Source organism: Mixophyes fleayi, chromosome 9 (genome assembly GCF_038048845.1).
Source record: "Mixophyes fleayi isolate aMixFle1 chromosome 9, aMixFle1.hap1, whole genome shotgun sequence".
Lineage (NCBI taxonomy): Eukaryota > Metazoa > Chordata > Amphibia > Anura > Limnodynastidae > Mixophyes > Mixophyes fleayi.
The window spans coordinates 66538498-66561210 of NC_134410.1; the positions used below are offsets into that span (position 1 = coordinate 66538498).

General features: G+C 40.0%; 1 protein-coding gene across 1 annotated transcript in view; it reads left to right on the forward strand.

The window, feature by feature from the left end:
• Positions 1-22713, forward strand: part of TEX11 (testis expressed 11) — a 391710-nt gene that overhangs the window by 257973 nt on the left and 111024 nt on the right. Inside the window, exons 23-24 of the mRNA XM_075184491.1 lie at positions 14733-14803; positions 14870-14983. Of these exons, the coding sequence (XP_075040592.1) occupies positions 14733-14803; positions 14870-14983 (185 nt within the window). The remainder of the gene's footprint in view (positions 1-14732; positions 14804-14869; positions 14984-22713) is intronic.

Consider the following 22713-nt stretch of genomic DNA (forward strand, 5'->3'; position numbering starts at 1 on the left):
ATCTATTATCCCGTACGAGTAAACTTGACTATCCGGTGATAGCAGTTGATTTCAATTTTATGCTTAATGTTTTTTAATTTTGTTTACTGTTATAATAAATGCCTAGTGCCTCAATTTGTTCGAAACACGTGTCAGCATGGATGACATTCTTACAATTACCAATAGAGACCTTTCCAATAGATACTTTTCTATGTTTAGTTACACACCCTAATTTGTGGTGTCCATCAACAGTCCTGCTTATTGGTGACCTTGCAAGTCTCCCTCCAAAATGAGTGTGGCGAGCCATTGTCTGATCTGATAGGTTAGCTTCCCAATTCTCCAGACGCTTTGCATGAGAGATAATTAGGCACAGTAAAGATCTGTCTAAGGGTTATTGCCGAAGCTTCAGACTAGGGGACCTAGTGTTATTGTACCTCCCTTCTATGGGCCTCCCTCCCCTCAATTCTAGTACCTCGGAGATGTTTAGTGGGAATGGCACTAGTCCTATGTTATGCTGTCCTTGAGGCACGTGTGAGCAAACCCAGCATTTAGTCTGGTTTAGAACCTTACCCACTAAGGAGTGATAATCCTTGAGAGGATGTCCGCCCACGTCCAGATTACTAGTGGACTGGCATCGCTGGATGCACTTCTCTTTAACTAGGGAGTCACAGAACTTGCAGATACAATACTCATCAGACAATAGCCCCTCACACTGTCTCCGAGTTCCCGAGCTAGCAGACCTTTTCATAACCCCTGGAACAAGCTTGATAATTAGCTGCTCTGGGTATTCTAGTAACTTTTCCTCGATCTCCATCTCATCGGTATCACTACCAGAACCTGCCTCTGTCCTCCATCCTCCTTCACAAAAATAGAATGCCCTATAAAAAGTAAAAACAAGGAAAATCCTGGAACAAAAGAAAAACAAAAACCGCCACTCCATCGCTGGAAAGATAGTTCTGAGGCAACGTCTCTGGTTCAGGTGTCTTGACTGCAGGCTTTAGGTCTCCCGGAACAGGTTTGCGAGTTACAGATCGGTGTCGTCGGTCTCAGTTTTATCTTGCACTTTCTCTGGGTTACTGACTTTCCTGCAGTGGGTGGAATGGACACAATTCTCTCTCTCTGCAACTTTTAGTGATGTGGTACTGGTCAGCAGCACTTGGTACGGACCTTCCCAACGGTCTGTTAAACAACCTGAGCGTAAGAAATTGCGGATCATAACATAGTCCCCAGGTTCAACATCATGACAGTTTGTTTCTGGCATACCAGGTGACAGCATTTTTAGTTTTTGTTGTTGTTGCTTTAGCTGTCTGCTCATTTTTATAAGATATTGCACAGTCACTTCATTATTACACTTTAAGTCGTCTTGCGGACTCACGATCAAATGAGGTTGTCGGCCGAACAGTATCTCAAAGGGGGACAGATTAAGAGGAGGTCTAGGAGTGGTTCGGATGCTATGGAGGACTAGTGGCAAAGTTTCAGGCCACGCCAACCCAGTTTCAGCCATTATCTTACCAAGCTTGTTTTTTATTAGTACCATTTACTCTTTCCACCTTACCACTGGCTTGTGATTGGTAAGGGGTGTGAAGTCTGCTACTGATTCCCATGAGCTTACACATATTTTGGAAGATATCACCAGTAAAGTGGGTACCCCTATCACTTTCAATGATTCTAGGGATACCGAACCTACACACAACCTCTTGTACAATTTTCTTTGCAGTGAACACAGCAGTATTAGTGGCTGCTGGATATGCTTCTACCCAACCGGAAAACACATTAATATATACTAACACATACTTTAGATTCCTGCAAGGTGGTAATTGGATATAGTCAATTTGTATTACCTAAAAAAGGTCCGTCTGTAGGAGGAATGTGGGATGGCTCAGTTGGAATAGTTTTCCCGACATTTTTCCTCAAACAAGTAAGACATGACATTGCCTTCTTACCAGCCTGAGAGGAAAATCCAGGAGCACACCAGTATGCTCTCACTAGTTTGCACATACCTTCTTTACCCAGGTGAGTCAGACCGTGTGCTGCTTCAGCCAGGTTTGGATAGTATGTTCTGGGAGCTACAGGCTTACCTTGTCCATCCCTCCAGAGTCCTGAGGACTCTTGACCACATCCCTTCGCCTTCCAGATCGCCTTTTCCTGCAGGGAACACAAATCTTGCATTTCAATTAATTTCTGCGTGTCTAATGTCTGAAAAACCATCATAGTCTCGGTCGATACAGTCATAGGTTGCCCTGCTGCCCATTTAGCAACTTCGTCCGCCCTGTTGTTGCCCAATGACACCGGGTCTTCTTCAGAAGTGTGGGCCTTACATTTTATGATGGCTACTGTCCTGGGTAACTGTATCGCTGTCAAAAGTCCTTTTATGTGTTGTGAGTGTGCCACTGGCGTGCCTGCTGCTGTCGTAAAGTTTCTAAGATGCCAAAGGGCACCAAAATCGTGCACTATCCCGAAGGCGTACCTAGAGTCAGTATATATATTAGCTGATTTACCCTTTGCCAACTCACAAGCTCTCCTTTATGCTACTAGTTCAGCCACCTGGGCTGAGTGAGGTGGGCCAAGGGGTTCAGCTTCTACAACATCCTGATCGTCCACAACAGCATAACCAGTATATAGTTCTCCCATCTCTGTCTGTCTATGACAACTCCCTTCTGTATAAAACGTAAAATCTACATTTTCTAAGGGTATGTCACGTATGTCGGGCCTTGCAGTAAAGGTCTGGTTCAGGTATTCCATACAATCATGCGTATCAGTACTCTTGCCAAACTCATCATCAACCAGGGTCTCCTCACCTCCCACCCTTTGGGTCTCTTGAGACACATATGGAAGGTATGTAGCTGGATTTAAGGTGCTACATCATTTGATGGTGATGTTCGAGGGTGCCATCAGAGCTAGTTCTCATTTTGTGAATCTAGCTGAAGAAACATGTCTGGTTTGAGCTGAATTTAACAGAGCTGATACAGCATGGGGTTTATAGACAGTTGAATCATGTCCTAATACTACGTCCTCGCTCTTACTTACCAGAAGAGCAGTTGCTGCTACACTTCTGAGACATGTTGGGAGTGATCTTGCCACAGTGCACTGTAGTATTCTACCGGTCTGCTAACGTCACCATGTTTCTGTGTAAGGAGACCTGCTGCACAACCATCAGCTTCCGTACAGTATAGCTCAAAAGGCTTTTCATAATCGGGTATTACCAATGCAGGTGCTCTAGTCAGACTATCTTTGAGATTAAAGAACGCTTGCTCTGACTCCTCTGTGTGTACGACACATTCTGGTTTCTAGGAAGAGACTAGCTCCTGCAATGGTGATGCCAGAATAGAAAAACCTGGGATCCAGGATCTACAGTATACACACATCCCCAAGAAGGTACGAATTTGCTTCTGGCTTTGCGGCAGAGTCATGTGTTGTATGGCCTCAATTCTGTCGGTCATTAAGTGTCTTAGCCCCTGGGTGAGACAGTGTCCTAAGTATTTGACCTTAGTCTGACATGGCTGTAACTTGTCCTTTGCCACTTTGTGCCCTGTTTGCGAGAGATGGAGCAACAACAATTTAGTATCATGTAAACATGACATAAAAGAATCAGAGCACAACAACAAATAGTCCACATATTGAATTAGAACAGACCCATTGCTAGGTTGGAAAGTTTGTAAACAGTCATGTAAGGCTTGAGAGAAAATACTGGGGCTGTCAATGAACCCCTGGGGAAGTCTGGTCCATGTATATTGCACCCCCCGGTAGGAAAATGCAAAAAGGTATTGGCAGTCAGGGTGGAGAGGGACTGAGAAGAAAGCAGAACATAGATCAATGACAGTAAAATGACTAGCAGACGGTGGAATATGCATGAGGATGACAGCTGGATTGGGCACTACGGGGAATTGGCTCTCAACAACTTTGTTAATTCCCCTTAAGTCCTGGACTAATCTATAGCCCCTCCCCCCACTCTTCTTCACAGGGAAAATGGGACAATTTGCTGTGCTGGATGCACGAATTAAAATCCCTTGTTGCAACAGCCTCTCAATAGCAGGATATACCCCTAGTTCCACCTCCAGTTTTAATGGATACTGTGGGATTTTTGGAGCTATCCTACCACTTTTTAGATTTACCATCACAGGAGCCACATTTGCCATCAATCCAGTGTCCTGTCCATCTCTGGTCCATAGGGAACCCGGTATTTTCAGCAACATCCCCTTTACTTGAGATGGACTTTGTTCTATAACAGTAGAGTGCAACATTAACCTTAGAGGGGTGTCCAAAATATCCTGTACCTCATGCACGACCTTCTCTGGTATATCTAGGAATACACCATCCTTGGGTACAGTATATGACACATCCCATTTTACATAACAAGTCTCTTCCCAGCAAGTTAGTAGGGGCTGCTGCAGTCAAGAGAAACGAATGCTTGGTATGCAGGGGCCCGATAGTAACTTCTGTGGGTTTTGTTAAAGGATAATGTAACACTCTTCCTGTTACCCCCATAGCTGGAATAGTTTTACTGGTCTCCTGTAGATTGAAAGGAGAGGTTATCACAGATCTGGCCGCCCCTGTATCTACAAGAAAAGTTTGTTTCCTACCAGCTATGTCAACTATCATTGTTGGTTCTTCTCTCAGACTCTCAGTTAACCTCATTGGCTGTAGAATACAGGTATGACATGACCCCTAGCGCTGACTATCGCTTTCCCGCCCAGCATTTGCTGCTATAACTTGCGCGGGCAGGTATGAGTCTTCTTGTCTATTTGAATTCCTCTTTGGAGGATATTTATGTGACCCACCCCTATGTGTATTGAGTCTTCCCTTTTTACAATCTCTCATAAAATGTCCTTCTTCGTTACAGTTGAAACACCTGATTATTTTATGTTTCTTCTTATGTGGGTTGTATGCTGGTGGTCGTGTATGCATTCCCTCTAGAGCCTGTATACTTACCGTCATTAACCTATCACTTCTCTCTTCCTTTTTCCTAAAAAGGTTTTTGTCATGCTCCACAGCAGACTCCCTAAGAGAATCTACTGTGATGCCTCTCCAATTAGGTAATGTGGTTTGTACCCTCGTCTTTAAATTTTCTCTAAGGCCATCCATTAATACCCCTACAGCTACCTCTCTGTGATGTGGGTCCTCACCTATGTTTGATATTCCAGTGAACCATGCTATCGCTGTTAGAGCTCTAGCGAAGTAATCTGATGCTGTTTCACTATCTTTCTGTTTAATGGTGAAAATTTTACTCCAATTTACTACTACTGGAAAATAGATGGCTAAATGTGTGACAATTTGTTCTATATTTTCTTGATTAACCTCATCTGTCAAGGTGTCGTCTTCCTCCAATGAACAATCTTTAATAATTTTTTGTATGTTAGTATTGGGAGGAAGGCATGCCCTCAAAACTACACGCCAATCCTTATTGGATGGTTTGTGTGCATTTCTTAACTCCTTAACAAACTTCTGACACTTAGCCAACTCTTTTCTAGGATCTGGGAATTCAGTCATAATGGAACGTAATTCTGATCTAGTCCAAGGACAATGCATTGTAACATTTCTTACAGGAACTACACCATCCTTATCTGCCTTCCCATTGGGAACTGATATTGTGCGGACTGGATACGTACCCACCGGTTCACTATCTTCAGGATTATCTACAGCAGTAACTACTTCAGTACTTTGGATGTTATGCTTCCTAGTGGTAACACTACTCTCACCTATCTCAGCCATTGCCCCCTTTCCATACTTACGCTGAACCTCTAGCATATTAACAGCATGGGCAATGTCTGAAATTACAGTGGGTTCATCTTCTTCATCCGAAACACTTGTTTTAAACTGACTTAAAACAGGATATAACTTAGCAAATTCCTTTTTTTCATTTTTAATAACGACTGTACTTACTCCTCCCGCCACATAGGGTGGCCGGGGCGCGCTTGCGCTAAGTTCTCCACGCTTCTCAACGGCTACTTCCTTTGTGCGCGCGCTTTTCACCACGCCTACTTCCGCTGTGCATTCGCTGCTCTGCCACGTGTTGCCTTCCTTTTGCCACAATTTTAAACAATCATTATGTTTATTTCTCACTTTTGTTGACTTAATCAACCACACTTTATTTTTTACATTATTCAGTACTTGTGAATTAAAACTTCCTATTGTTGGGAAAGGCCTAACACAATCCTTGGTCATCTTGACCCACGTGTCGCAATAAACCGTTGCGTATTCACCATATTTCTTACACATAAGAAACCTCGCTGAACCAATAGGCCCTTCCTTAGGCAGTACACTGGCCATCTCTAGCGTATGCTTAGCACCCATGTTAAACAGTACTAATATCTATGTGGACCACAAATATAGCGCAATTCTTTGTCTCTTCCACAAACACTTTCAACCCTGTTGCTACAATCAATCTACCGCTAGAGATCTCTAATGACCGTGGACGTATTTCCGCTAGCCGCATCCACTCGCTTCTTCTCGCACCTGGCGAGGACCCCTAAAACAGAAATATCACTGTGGGCCCCAGGGCTATTAGCTCTTTGATACCCCAGCTCTACCACAAAATCTGTTGAGTTTATTATCGCTGGTAGCACAAAGTCGATACAATCAACCTGCCTTTCCAGTATAATTCCTCCGAGCTGCTCTCCCAACTCACACTCACGGTTGTCCTTACCGTGCGGTCAGATCTCACCGCCTACTAATACTAATTATCAGTAAACCATGCGATCAATTGGGCGCGCTTGGCGAAAACCTCCTAGTTTTCGCCTTCGGTTTATCTGCCTAATATACCGTTCACCAGTTGGGCACCTGCCTCGTCAGACAGCAACTGACACTCTATTCAACAATAGATCACAACTTTAGTGTATTGAAATCACAAAATCACACAACATACACCTATTCTGCGCAGAAAATCAACAAAATTCCCAACAATAGTAATAACATTTCAAAAGCTTTCACAAGTGATTATATTATGCGTTTATAACAACTATCAAAACGATTGTTTAACCACGTGGCAAGTCTACCAGAAGTTCACATACGCAAAGCAGGAAGTACGCATACGCAAAGCACTGTAATACATAAAATGCAATATGACAATAAAAAGAAACAGTTTTCTCTTTTGTCCCTAGATTCAAGTTAGCGCACCTTCAGATTATGCAAAACGGACATTCGGTTTCACAACACAGAGTAGAATTCAGGTTTTGAACACATTGACGCGTCTCCACCCTTTGTTGCGGAACCGAAATCCGTTGGTCTTGCGTATCGTCGGGCAACGTAACCTCCGCCGCAAGCCCCCAAATTGTTATGCACGTTTTGTCGCTATCCAATAACGATTGTCGAATCTCGATTTGTGTTTCCAACGCACAAATATTTATTCTCAAAAAGTAGCAGAATAATTCAAGCGAAATAATAATAAGTACAGCCGTTACTTATCGCAGGTGCTCTGGATCCAGTGAGCAGTCATTCAGGTCTGAAGTCTGTGGTCAAGATGACTGAACACTAGATGAAAGCTACTGCTTATATGCAAACAGAAATACAGTAAAACAATGCAGATGGTATGGCTTGCTTCTATTGGTCCAGGCTTCAGGAAGGTCCAGGGGGTTGCAGATCATAGGCTAGTTCAAACTAAAGAATCCAAAGGTGGGGGTCATCTCTCCAGGGGATGTGCTCCTTTCTTCCCGCCAAGACTCCAGTTACAACTAGTCCATTAGCATTTTATAGTCAGCATCATATTACCACCCAAACCCTCCGACTACCATCAGTGCCCAGGATCTTGCTTCCTATTTCAATGACAAATTAGATAAGATCAGACTTGAAATGGTATGATCTCCCTCGACAAGCAATCAGCTCAATTCCTTTGTAGCACCTTCTGACACTCTCTCTTCATTTGGTCCCACAAATGAAGAGTAAGTTTCTACTCTCTTCTAATCTTCCTACTCTACCTCCTGTCCTCTTGATCCCATTCCCTCACAAATTAGTAGGTCCCTGTCTCCAGAATCTTCAAGCTGTGATGGTTTATTGCTCTAGAGTCTCTTACACACCAGTTTGTGGTACTGTTGATCATCTAGAAGTCAGATGGAAAATGATACATTACATGGTAAAACAGAGGTCCTTTTATACAGATTATGACTCACATGTTGTCAGGGGGTAGCCCAGACCCCTTTTCTGAGCAGGCCCCTAAAACGTCTGATATCATATCAGGAAGTGATATTTCTCTAGATATGGAAATAACGCAATTTAACTTACAAAATTCATATAAATCTGTGGTTTCCTAAAACTTGCAGTTATCATTATTTGTGTATTTTTTCTTTTTAACAAAGCAGGATACAGGTAACTACCCCCTCCCTAGGATTTCAGGCTAAAAAGACCTGTTGGCTACTGAGATAATAAGGTCTAATTAAAATAAGATTAACATGGGGTCCTTTCTTCAGACAGCTGCAAAAACACATTTCTTTCACACACATATCTATTGCATCAGGAATCAGTTAATTTCTAATACACAAAGATAGCACAGTATAAAATCATATTTACATATATGCTGATTCTCCACATCTGTTGTCTTTGATGAAACCACAGATGTGGAGAAACGTGTAAGCCAGGTGGTCACTCGTTGATGCAGAAATTCACTTTGCTATGCTGGCAATTAATTGTAACATACAATTCTAGAGACCTGGGTCTCAAAGCGGTGATAAACACACAGAGGAAAAGCCCATACAATTTTATGCTACCATAAAGAAGCCGGAACTTGATTACTGAAGGGGAGAAATATTGATTGCCTGCAGCCAGTGGTATGTTTAACACTGACACAGACTCTGTTAACCCCGATCCTAACAGGCTGACTTAAAGTTGGATATATGTATTTTTTCTAGTGGGAGCAAGTTTATTTCATTGATATATGGTGATATAAGTTATTTTGATTATCCGCTTTCATCATACAGTTTGTGACTAATGGTTCATTATAAGCGGCAGCACTTTACCAACTATTCTTACTCTTATTTTGCATGAGAAAGGAGGAGATGTGGAACATTGAGTGAGAGTCTTGATATACATAAAGATAGTGTGATCATTGATACACACATCATTGATTGTTCTATTATGTGGAGTTTTTATATGTTTTTACTGTGTTTTATTTGTTATTAAATTTGTTTATTAAGGAAAAGGTGTGCATTGTTATCATATGGTGGCATCCTATTATGGTATATTGATTGATTGTGCTTCTTAAATTTGGAGAAAATTTTTGTTTTCAGTATAAAATCAGTACACTGATATGATATGCAGTGAAATGCAATGATATAAATTAGCGCACTGTGCTAATAATTTAAATATATTTATACAATAAGTTATTTATAAGTGATCCAGCCATACTGGCTTTTAGTGCTGAGATGGTAAAATTGTGTTTAGATCATAATGCTTATAGAACACAGTGAATAATGTGCAGCACAATGTGGAGAACAAAGATATATTCATGACGCGTGGTTTACAATGATCCCTTACATAAAAGTACCATAATAAACTATAAAAGAAAATGAAGCAATTCTCTTATTGAAGATGTAGGTTGAGAAAGTGTGAGAATTATCCCAACTTGCAGGCTTTCTGTTCAGTACCTAGTATGGAGATTCTATGAGAATTGTCCCTAATCGCCCAATATAACGGTTCCATAACAATTAAAAATATTAATGGGGATAGTGAACAGCCCTGCTGAGTGCCATTATAATTTTTAAAGGATTTAAACTTAATCCTGAATGTTGGAGATGGATTTTCATATAATTACATAATTGTTTGGAAGAATTAAGTTCAAATTATTGTAGCATTAATTTCATGAATAAGCAATTATCAGAATCTAATGCAAGAATCAGGGCTGAGACATTGGTGTAATGAGTATGGTATAATATATTTAAGACATTATAGTATGTGTCTGATATTATCCAGCACTTGCGTTTCAGGGATGTTGATCTTGATTTACAAATTTTGGGAGAAGGGATACATACATTTTTCAATCTGTAATTAAGAAGGCTATTGGACAAAAAGATGTATTTCTTTACTTCCAGCATTTCATTGGGGAATAAGGTTGATGAACTTTGTCTTTTGTTAAAGACCACTAACAAGTGGTTTAAACTTTTATATCAGTAGTTTATTAAAATAAAAAATCAGGTCCACTTGTCTATTCTGAAGCTACCAATGACAAGATATTTCTGTTCTAATCCAACAACAGTTTTAAAGGTGTTATAAGCCTGGGAGAATAGTTGGAGGTTTATAGAGTTGAGGAAGTCATTTATCTGGAGTTCAGAGTGTACCACAGATTGGGGGTTATAGTATATAGCTATGAATAATGTCAGCAATATGCTTAGGGTCATGTATGGATATGTTTGATATATCTAAAATGGATGGAATATCTAATACAGAAGGTAATATTTGACTATTTGCTTACTCAAAGCATTCTGTGCTTATAGGTTTTGTATAAACTGAGCAAAATAAGGTTCCAGCCCTTTAGACAAGTGGAGCAAGATATATATATATATATATATATATATATATATATATATATATATATATACACACATATATATATATATATATATACATATATATATATATATATATATATATATATATATATATATATATATATATATATATATATATATATACACATATACGAGGTATGTCTATTAAATAATGAGACTGATTAAATAACTCACCTTTATTTATTGGTATTACAAATGGAATGCTTGTACCCTTCAATATACTCCCCATTTGCACTAATACATCGCTGTAGGATTGTTTTCAACTGGTTGAAGGCATGGAGCAAATCAATTTCTGTCACTTGTTTCAACATATCTGCCGTTTTCTTCTTTACAGCATCAACTGACTCAAAATGTCCCTTTAAGCACTGATTTAACTTTTGGGCAAAGATACAAATCGCAAGGTGCTAAATCGAGCGAATATGGAGGATGTTCAAGTGTAGTAATGTGTTTGTCGGTCAAAAACTGCTTCACAGAAAGTCCTGTGTGAGCAGGCGCATTGTCCTGGTGAAGGAAGAAACCATATTTCCACAGTTGCGGCCGTTTCTTTCTGACTCTTTCTCTCAGCTTTTGCAAAACTTCCTTATAATAATGCTGATTAACTGTAGTACCTTCTGGAACCCATTCTTCCAGAATTACACCCTTGATATCAAAATAAACAATGAGCATTGCTTTGAATTTTGACTTGCTTTGACAAGCTTTTTTCATTCTTGGTGATGACGGTGTTTTCCAGTGTATTTACTGTCTTTTGGCTTCAGGATCGTACTGGAAGATCCAGGTCTCATCACAAGTGATTACTTTATAAAACAGGTTTAGATCTATGTCAAGTTGCTGCAGAATGTCAACATAACATTCCTTGCAGCGTTCTTTTTGCTCTGGTGTGAGAACCCTTAGGACCATCTGTGCACAAACTTTCGTCATGTTAAGATCCTCACGCAAAATTTTCCATACGGTATTTTTGTCAATGTTCCTGGATTCAGCTATCATTCGAGCAACGAGTCTGCGGTCTTTTCGAACAACCTGACTGATTTTTTCTACATTTTCAATGGTTCTTGAAGTGCAAGGTCGTCCAGGGCGTTCATTGTCTTCGACAGTCTCACGTCCCTCGCTAAATCTTTTGTGCCAGTCAAACACACGCGCACGAGACAGGCAGTCATTCCCATAGGCCATAGTAGGCATTTGAAAACATTCTGTTGGTGTTTCATGCAATTTTACTAAAAATTTCAAATTGACACGTTCAACTTTTAAACTTAGCATTTTTTCGGCACTCTACAGAAATCACAACCAAATTAAACAGCACCTCACAATCAACTGAAAATGATAGCGTGCTGCAGCTTATCAAGCAGGTTCCGACCGGTTCAAGGTTGCTACGTATGCAGTTATAACCGGTTCTGACTGCTTTGTTTACTAGGTGGAATCACAGTCCCGTTATTTAATAGACATACCTCGTGTGTATATATATATATATATATAAATATTTATATATATATATATATTAAAGATTAGTGAACGTTAACTGAGAACCAGGAACTGTCAGGTGCCGTCTCCGCACTCTCCACAGGCGCCGGAGACGGACACTTTCTCTCCGCAATCCACGTCCTGTTGCCTAGTAGCAGAACTCTATCTCTGCTCACCTGTCTGCAGCCAGCATGTTTAAACCACCCAAATCTCCCTAACCCATTCAGGAGGCACCTTAGGGTACATAAGGCAGCCTCTGACACATGTCTAGTGCCAGAGTATTGGTTCTATCCAGCTCCAGCATTATCGTTGTTATACTGTTCCTGATCTCCTGTGAATTGACTCCTTGGCTTGTTTTGACCTCTCTCCCGGATCTCCCTTGTACTTCGCTGCCCGCACCGGTATTGACCATTGGACCGTCCTTGACTACTCTTGTCTTCTCTTCGTGGTACCTCGCTTCTCTGGTTTCGACTCGACCTGTCTGACTACCCTTCATTTGCTGCACTGGTGACTTCCTGGGAGAACCGCGACCTGCACATTACACGCAGCAAAGCCCAAACCTCCTTGCGGGGGTCCCTGGTGAACACCGGTGGTGTGTTAGACTTCGCGCCTCTCAGGTTAGTAGCACAAATACCAGTCAGTGATATTCCTAGTGAAATACGTGACAGGAACCAGTTATTTATCATTCTATATAGTGCAAAAAAGGTCACTTATCGGATTCTCTTATAGACCACTTATATTCTCAAAGAATAATGAGCTTAATGCAAAGAAATTGCTATGTGTTTGTTCTTAAGCTCACACACATACACATTTCCTCTGCTGAGCCACTCTTTCAGTCTCTACATTGGCTGCCTGTATTTCAACGAATACAATATAAAATTCTTCCGGGCTGCACCCACGTTGTGGAATTCCCTCCCTTGCACAGTAAGACTTTCCTCTAGTCTTCAAACCTTCAAGCGTTCACTGAAAACTCACCTCTTCAGACAAGGTTATGATATACCTCAGCCACCATCTTAATTTCCCTAGATTACCCTATTACCATCCTCTACACAGCTAACGCAAGACAACAACCCTCTGACCAACACTGCAACACACACACCCCACTCAATACTTTTACCTTTGCGTTCTAGCTAGTCCATTGTGCAATATGATGTAGCACATGCCCTTGTATTTCTAACTCCCATTGTCCTATAGATTGTAAGCTTGCGATCAGGGTTCTCTTACCTCTCTGTCTGTATGTATTACCCAGTATTGTTTTATCAATGTTTGTTCCCAATTGTAAAGTGTTACGGAATTTGCTGGCGCTATATAAATAAATGTTGATGATGATGATATATATTGAAATTTTAAAGCCAGTGCCCTTTAATATCCTAGGGAGAGATTGCTTTTAGTGGGCAATTGCAGTTTTGTGATTGCTATGGCGGTTTTTTGAAAAGAGTTTTAGCTCACAGCTAGTAAACAGGGATGTAGTTGAAATGTCTACATTCATTATATCAACATTCAAAAATGTCTACACCATAATGTCAAAAATGATAATGTTTACATTGTTATAAGGTCGACCAACAAAATGTCTAAATAATCATAATGTGTACACATTTAAAATGTTGACATGTATAATGTCTACACATTCAAACTGTTGACACACTGTCATGATGTCTACAGGGCTGTAATGTCAACATTGAAAATGCCAACATAGACAATAAAATAAAAGTTCTTCAGTAAGCATGCCAAAAATGTTTTCTCAGAAATTTATAGCAGCTACTCCGACTCAAAACACCCCAACCACCAAGCGTGCAATCTAAAAACAGAAATACAAATAGAGCGAGAGTGCACTCATAGTGTAGTATTACTAAACACCATAAAATAATTGTTTTCTAATATAAACTGCACACAGTTATGAAATAGAATAAAGCTTATCTGTAATGCTTCCAGGTTGATCTCTAAATAGAATCAAATCCAATGAATGAATAAAATACAGACCTATAAACAGCAAAAAAAGCCACTATAAGTGGAATTGGTTCCAAAAGTATTTATTCAGAACAGCGGTTACAGGAACAAAATAATAATGTAGATAAGCTACATTACTACGGTTCGTGTGGGGTAATATTAACTTTTTAAATGTATAATTCCATTTTGTCCCTGGTGCACTACAGGTTTCAGCATGCTAGGATGCCATTAAGTGTTTGGGCATGCTGGCGCTTGTAGTACTACAAGCACTGACACTTGGGGAACCACAACTGCCAACATGCCCTGGCACTCAGCTCCTGCTGGAACCTGTAGTTCACCAAGGAAAAATGTAAATAAAAAACAGACATAAGTGTAAAAATTATTTTAATTGAAATAAAAACACACCAAACATCCCACATTGACCCTTTTTATTTCTCACCTAGATCCAGGCTCTTCATCTGTAATAAATCCAAGGATCCTTGGCTTGGCAAAATAAATAATCCTCTTACACAACTCAATACTAAGTCCTAACAGCTTCCGGCGCAAATGAGGTTTTACCGGTGGATCAATCATATATGTATAACATGGGGATTCCCCACGACACTTATCCTATTGATTTGATCGTAGAACTCAAATTTCATTCCCCTACATTTTCCATATTGCGACGACTAAAATTCCATACCGCCACTTCTAAAATTCCACTTCAACCGCTGAATATATATGTATATATATAACTGTTTACATCAGTATATGAACTTTATGAACTTTCCTGTCCATTTTAAAATTACACTGTGCTGTGCTATAGGGCATTATTTGTTCCTTTTTCTTTGTTTGATAATGTCTTTCTACTGTCATCAGCCTGGAACTTGGCGGTACGTTCTCAGGGCTCCCTACGAATGATGAGAGACTACTTTCTTCTTTCATACAAGGTACGTAGAGAATAGGGTTGAGCAGAAGTGTTGTGAATGTATAATTACTTTTGTTTTCTCTCACAGCTCTCCCTGTTCTGCCCTTGTGACAAAACATTGCTAGCCCAAAAGTCATGTTTATTGATGGCAGCAGCTGTGGATTTGGAACTGGCCAGAAAGGCCATAGACCGCTCAGAGCAGGTAGAAAATTACATGATAATTAAATAGAAGATAAATTAATCATTCCATGACAGACTCTAATATTTATTTTATAATAAATATTTACACACCAGAAATTACTTTTAACTGTTGTTCTTGTGTACTGGTAGACAGTATAGTATTTGAGATGTGAGTACCAATGTCCTGGCATCAAAATATAACAATAATGTTATAAGTTAGCCCTATAAAAAATAACTTAGAAATGTGTGTTTTCAGAATGTTTGTACTTTTATTTCATGGCCATAGCCAATGAGTTGATAATACCTTCACTAAGATGAGTCAGCAATAAGCATGATAATGTCTGAACATTAACCCTCTTTAAAACTTTGTTTCTTATAGAGGTACATTTGATACCACAATTTTCATTATGATTCTGTGTCTTCGACCATCTTGTTTAGATCAAAGTTTTCCTCTTTTGCAGAGCTGCTATCAGTTGATATTAGGGGTGTGCACCGGCCACTTTTCGGGTTTTGGGTTTTGGGTTTTGGGTTCTGATTAGCTTGAGGTTTTGGGTTTGGATTGGTTTTGCCAAAACACCCCATTAAAGGTTTTGGTTCTGATTTTGAATTTTGGGTTCTGATTTTTTTTTAAAAAAAGCATAAAAAGTGCAAAAATCCATATTTATTTATTTTTTTCACTCCTACACTATTATTAACCTCAATAACATTCATTTCCACTAATTTCCAGTCTATTCTGAACACCTCACAATATTGTTTTTAGTCTAAAAGGTTGCACCGAGGTAGCTGGATGTCTAAGCTAAGCGACACAAGTGGGTGGCACAAACACGTGGCCCATCTAGGAGTGGCACTGCAGTAGCAGACAGGATGGCAGTTTGAAAAACTAGGCCCCAAAGAGCACATTATTAACGTAATTCTATCGTTTTAAAATAAGCATTGCCCAATCAATTGTATGTGTTTCCAAAGCACATGGTGGTTTATTTTAGCAGATGTAAATAATCAACAATTCAATACATTATTATATTATGATAAAGTACAGTACAGCACAGCCAATACCAAAAGTTACATACATACATACCGCTGCAATCGCTGCGCTTCCATGGGTCCCAATGGAACAGTGTATCTGTTAGATAACTGTGGTCAGAGTAGACTGACCCTGGTGGGGGATGCGGCTAATATATACAGTCAGTGTTTCATTGTGAACAATAGAGATGACGTAGCTTGCTTCTATAGGTCCAGGCACAGGGTGGCTTCAGGGTAAACAGTTCGTAGGCTGATTCAATCTAAGGAATCCAAAGGAGGGGGTCGTCTCTCCAGGGGGTCTGCTCCTTTCATAGCCAGCATCATACAAAGGTTTATTCCCTAATATCAATAACTAGAGTATGCAATGTGCGATCTCTTCACCGACTGCACCGGACAGCTGCTGATGATTAGGGCTTCAATATGATATCAGGCATGACACCTTTCCTATAACCTAAACCTTTAATAACACTAAAATGTACATATAATCATATTATATAAACTAATATTAAACCAAATGCTATCTGCTCATAAATTACAGTGTAACGGAACCAATATGAATTGTATAAATAACTAAATGTTGTAATGCTAGTGTGTGCGTGCGTATTTTACCGTGCGATTGCAGCACGCCACATGTTACTTGGCGTACGCTTCGCAATACGCACGGCAAACCAATATTAAACCAATATACTTTCGTTCATCCAATTATATGACTTCAACAGTCCACCCTTTGATAGTATAATAAACTATCACCTTAAAGATGTTATATGCAGGATCTCAGTACCACGTTTCATTGTTATGTAATACAAACCCCCTTGGTGTATGACCACGCTGTTTGTAGATCTAAACAAGTTATCATAAGAGAGAGTCTTAATCCTCTAAACGATTTCTTCTTTTACTATAAACCGTACACTTCTGGAGCTTGGAGATAACCTTTTGTATGCCCTTCAAGGGTGCAATAAAACACTTAACACATTATTTGGAAAGGTACAAAGTACAGTAGAACATGTATGAGCTATACAGAATTCTCTACTACAGTTCTTCAAGTTTAACAGGTTCTTCTGTCCAATGCATGACTTTAAGTTCAGAATACATTTCAACACTTCATGTTCATCAATAGCATCATCCTATGTCTATCGATAATGTCATATACAATCTCCTTCAGCTTGCGTTAATATACACTTCTAATAATGTCATCAGTTCTTTTCATCAACACTTGTGGGCGGGCTATTGTCTGTTCGTTCTTCCCAGTCTCCCAATACTCAGATTTAACAGTGATCGGCTTGCAAAGCATTGGGAGACTTCAGACTAAGGGACCTAGGTGTCTTACTTTTTCCCTTAGTGACCTCCTGCCTATAGTTCGGGTACCTCAAGAATATTTAGTGGAAAGAGAACTAATCCTACTTGATATAATCACTGAGGCACGTGTAAGCACGCCCAGCACTTTGTTTGGTCTAAAACCTTACCCTCCCAAGAATGATAATCATTCTCAAGGATGCCTGCTCAAGTCCGAATATTACTGTACTGGCATCGCTGGGTGTATCTCTTTTCTAACCATGGGGTCGCCGTACTCACAGACGTAATGCTACTCAGACAATAGCCCCTCACACTTTCTCCAAGCTCCAAGGTTTCTAAATTTTCCTTTACCCCTGAATTGAATAGAGTAATTGGCTGGACTGATTATGCTACTAACTTCTTCCTCCCCAATACCTCCTTATCATTACCTGAACCAGTCTCTGTCACCTGCTAATAATCAAAAGAATTAACCGCCCTGAGAAGAGAATGAAATGAGAGAACACAAAACAGGAAAAACTACAACTTCATGCTGGACAACAGTCTTAGCCTTTGGCTCAGGTGCTACTAACTGCATTCGAGGCCTTCCAGTACAGACTCATGAGTGCCCTTGGACCCTTCTCTGAGTGTTGGCCCCTCTGCAGTGGGTGGAATGGGCACCAGTGTGTCTCTGCTACCCTTGAAGCCGTGATGCTGGTAGCCTACACCTGGTACCTGTCTGTCAAATAACCTAAGCTTAAGAAATTTCTGCTCCACAACTTACTCTCCCGATCCAACATCCTGACAGTTAGTGTGACCTTTCAGGAAACAGTGTTTTGGACGTTCTCGGTTGCTGTCTCACTATTTACCTTCTCTCAAGATCTAACCTAGCCTCCCAGTTAAAATCTCATCTCACGAGGGGTTAAGAACATTTCAAAAACTGACAGGTTAGGAGTCTGCCCAGGAGTGATCTTTTGGTAGCGGGAAAGGACTAGTGGCTAAAGCTATCAGTCACTTCAATCAAGTTCCAACTCTTATTCTATTCAATTCGTTCTACCGAGTACCACTACTTTATGTTCACACTGGTTTATAGTTAATTGAAAGTATGTGATTTGTTACCACTACTCATACATTATACCTCTATTATCAATAACATGAATACCCCTATCATCTATTATAACTCTAGGACTATCACATTGAATAACAAAAGCTTTGAGTATGATACAGTAATACATTAGACACATTTCAATACACCTCTACCCAGACATTTTCATTGGCACACCAGTGTATACTTGAGGATCCTGCATGGTGGTAATTGGATGACGTGTATTTGTTTTACCTGGAGGAAAACCCATCAGCAGGAGGGATATGGGATGGCTCTATTGGTCTACCTTGTCCATCTCTCCAGAGTCCACCAGACTCCTCACCACATCTCTTCACCTTCCAGACAGTTTATCCCTCAGGTAACACAAATCTTCCTATATTAACCAATATGTGTATGCGTGTATGTGTGTGTGTTCACATTTTAAAACTTAAAACAATAGAACGAAAAACAAAACAAAACATAGATTTGTTAACTGTCACATAAAACCCTGCTGTCTATTTGACAGCTATGTTCGCCCTGGTGTGAAAGCCATGTATGGTCGTGTGTGTAAGTGTGGACTTTACTAGCAGCTACTTCAGTTGGTAACTGTGTCACTGTATAAAGTCCTCTATGTAGTGTCCTAATCATGTGCTGGTATTGCTATAAAACGATTTCTCAGTCACCTCAACATCGCCCCCTAGACTAGAAAAATGCTGAAGACCAATGTATATCAATCGATTTTCCCTCTGCCAACTCACATGTCATTCTCAGTACCTCACATTCAGCTACTTGACTAAGTGGGAAAGGCAAAGGGGTCTATTTCTATAACACTTTCTTCAAATATAACAGTATTCAGTACATGCCTGTCTAACAGTGAAAAAAATATAAAACATGAAAATTCTACATTTTCTAGGGTTTCACATTATGTCGTATCTTGTGGTAAAAATCCTACTCCAATGTTCTATAAAGAGATGCATATCTGTATGCCTAACCTCCAGCAATCTCCTATCCACCCTTTGTGCCTCCATATAAAGGGACATTTTTGTACAGGAGGCACGAATCATAAAACAAAAAAAAAACAAAAACAAAACAAAACAGATATGCAATCTATAAAACATGAATCATATTTCCACAACAGAACCTTTCTGCTTAAAATCAGCAGTTTCTATACACATGAAAACAAAAACCCTGACTGTTTCTGTAACTCATGTCAATCTAGTGTGTGTATTTCTGAATTTGTCTTATGTAAAAAAATAAAAATATGTTTTAGCCCCATTGTTGAGACTGTGTCTGATTTTATCTCTACCAGAGCAGAGAGAGGGAGAGGGAGAGAGAGAGGGGGAGGGGGAGAGGGAGGGAGAGAGAGAGAGAGAGAGAGAGACTAGCGTTTGTGTAAAAAAATGAGAAATAGGAAAGCAATGAATGATGGGAATATAAAGATTTGAATACAAATATACATGCAGAAAGGGAGATTTTTTTACAACAAAATGACAGCTGGATTGGACTCTGACTCTATGGGGAAATGGCTGTATTCATTCCACTGCTCCCCTTAGCTATTTGCTAACTATGACCCCTCCCCATACTTGACTAGGGGGTCTTAACAGTGCAATCCAGTGTCGTCCGTCATTTGTTCATTAAGAACTCGGTATCTCATTGACTACATACCTTTTCAACAGACTTTCCTAACTTATAATAGAGAAATGTAAAAATTAACTGTTGATGACTTATCTGAGATACATAAACGATATTTTGGAGAAAAGTATGTATATACTTCATTGTTGGATAATGATTCTCAGCCAAACAAATTATCATGAGACACTGCAGCCTAACAAAGAGTGTTCCATTTGTCTATTGTTAATTAGTCTTTCAAGAGTAATTCTTCTATTTCTCTATCTCACCCCTTTTAAACACTAGTCTATACTTTTTTTGTCTGCCTTTATCTGTGAAGAAAATACAAGATAGTTATCTTTAAACAACAAACAAACCAAACATTCTCATTCTTTTCCATCGGCCAGCGATTTAGGAAAGCAAACATGTGACAACATAAAACAAACAAAATCAACAAAGATTAACGTTTAAATAAGTTTCTTTCTACATTTTGCACCTTAATACTTACCACAGATTAACTCTAGAGTCGGCTATATTTCTCCCCCAAAATATTAGTTGTTACAGAGTGTGCAATCAATTGTAGGGGAACCTCTGAGAGAAGTGTACGCCTCCTTTGTGGATGTCTATGTGATTTCCAACCCAGGTATCCATTCTTCTCTCTACACAGTTCCTTCTCATGTGTCCTTTCTTACGGCAGTAGAAGCACGTCCCTGTCATGTCTGCACAATGTTTTGCTAGGTGTCCTATTTTATTGCATTGAAAACACTTCCTCAACTCATGTTGTTTCACTTCCTTTTTACAATCTCTCCTAATGTGTCCTTCTTCTCTCACTATTCTGGGTTTCCTGTTATGTGGGTTGTATGCTGGTGGTCGTGTGTACAGTCCCTCTAGTGCTGGGATACTTACCATCATTACCCTATCACTTAGTGTCTCTTTCTGTTCATTTATACTTTTATCATGTCCTATACCTGAGTCCCTGAGAGCACTTACAGTGATTCCTATCCAGTTTGGTAATGAAGTTTGCACCCTTCTTTTTAAGTTTTCCCTGAGGCCATCCATTAGAACTTTAACAGCAACCTCTCTGTAGCGTACATTATCTTTTATGTCGGGTACCCCAGTATATTTGCCCATTGCTATCAGAGCTCTGCAAAAATAGTCTGTTGCATTTTCACTATCTTTTTGCTGGATAGTAAAAATTTTACTCCAGTCCACTATCACTGGAAAATATATGGCCAACTGTGTGATTATATTTCTAATATTGTCCTGATTATCATCCTCGGTTAAGGATTCATCCTCCTCCAACATACAATCCTTAATGAACTTTTGTATATCAGTATTGAGAGGAAGACAGGTCTTCAATAATACTCGCCAATCGTTATTAGTTGGCTCGTACACATTACCATAATATCTAATAAACTGCTGACATTTGGTCAAATCTTTCCTAGGATCAGGGAAATCAGACAAAATTGAAAATGTTTCAGACCTAGTGCATGGATCATGCTTTGCTACATGTTTCAAGGGAACATCACTATCTCTGTCCGCATTCCCATTGGGAACTGCTGTTGTGCAGACAGGATGCAAGTCTACCAAATCACTAAAACTAGTTGCTGAAATTGCTGCTGCAGTACAATGGATGTCTCCCCCTGTGTTAACCTTTTCATTATTCTCACCACTTTCAGCCGCTGCCCCTGCTGGTGGGACCTTTCCTTTTCTTTGTCCTGAAACATTACTTTTAACATTACTTAAAACAACATACAAGTTACTAGTTACAGTTTTTACATTTTTGGTATTGGCTGTACTTCTCGCCCCGACCAAATTTGTCGGGGGCGTGTTTGCGCTCAGTTCGCCACGCTTAGCAACGCATACTTCCGGAATGCTTGTTTCCGGTACGCTTACTTCTGCTGAACACGCGTTTTTCGCTACACTCACTTCCGCTGTGCATTCGCTGCTCTGCCACGTGTTACCTTCCATTTGCCACGACTTTAAACAATCATTATGTGCATTTCTCACTTTTGTTGACTTAATCAACCGTACTTTATCTTTTACGTTATTTAGTACCTCTGCATTAAAACTCCCTATTGTTGGGAAAGGCCTATCAGAATCTTTGGTCATCTTGACCCACGTGTCACAATACACAGTTGCGTATGCACCATATTTCTTACACATGAGAATTCTCGCTGAATCAATAAGGCCTTCTTTAGGCAGTAAATTGGCCATCTTTAGCGTGAGCTTAGCACCCATGTTGAACAATATGGTTCCAGAAATGTAATACAATATCCTGCCACAAAATAGGGTTCCAGAAATATGATACAATATCCTGCTACTACTCTCAACACTTTGACACCCGCAATCTATCGCTAGAGATATTTTACAGGCCTGTGGACGTATTTGCTACAAGCCGCGTCCACTCGCTTCCTCTTGTCTTAGACAAGGACCCCTAATACAGAAATATCAATGTGGGCTAAGGGTTTATCAGCTCCTCGATTACCCCTGACTCTCCAACAAAATCTGTTGAGTTTTTTACGCTCGGCAGCATCCGGTAAAGTCAATTACCAGCCTTACCACGTAATTCCTCCCCGTTGCTCCCAAGTCGCAATTACGGCTTTCAATATTCTGCCACCATATAGGGTCCCAGGAATATAAAAATATCCTGCCACAATATAGGGCCCCAGAAATATCCGTGCCGTGCGGTGCAATCGCAACGCTTACAGATACTAATTATCAGTAAACGATGCAATTACCCTTGGGTGCACGTCGAGAAAACGTATTCA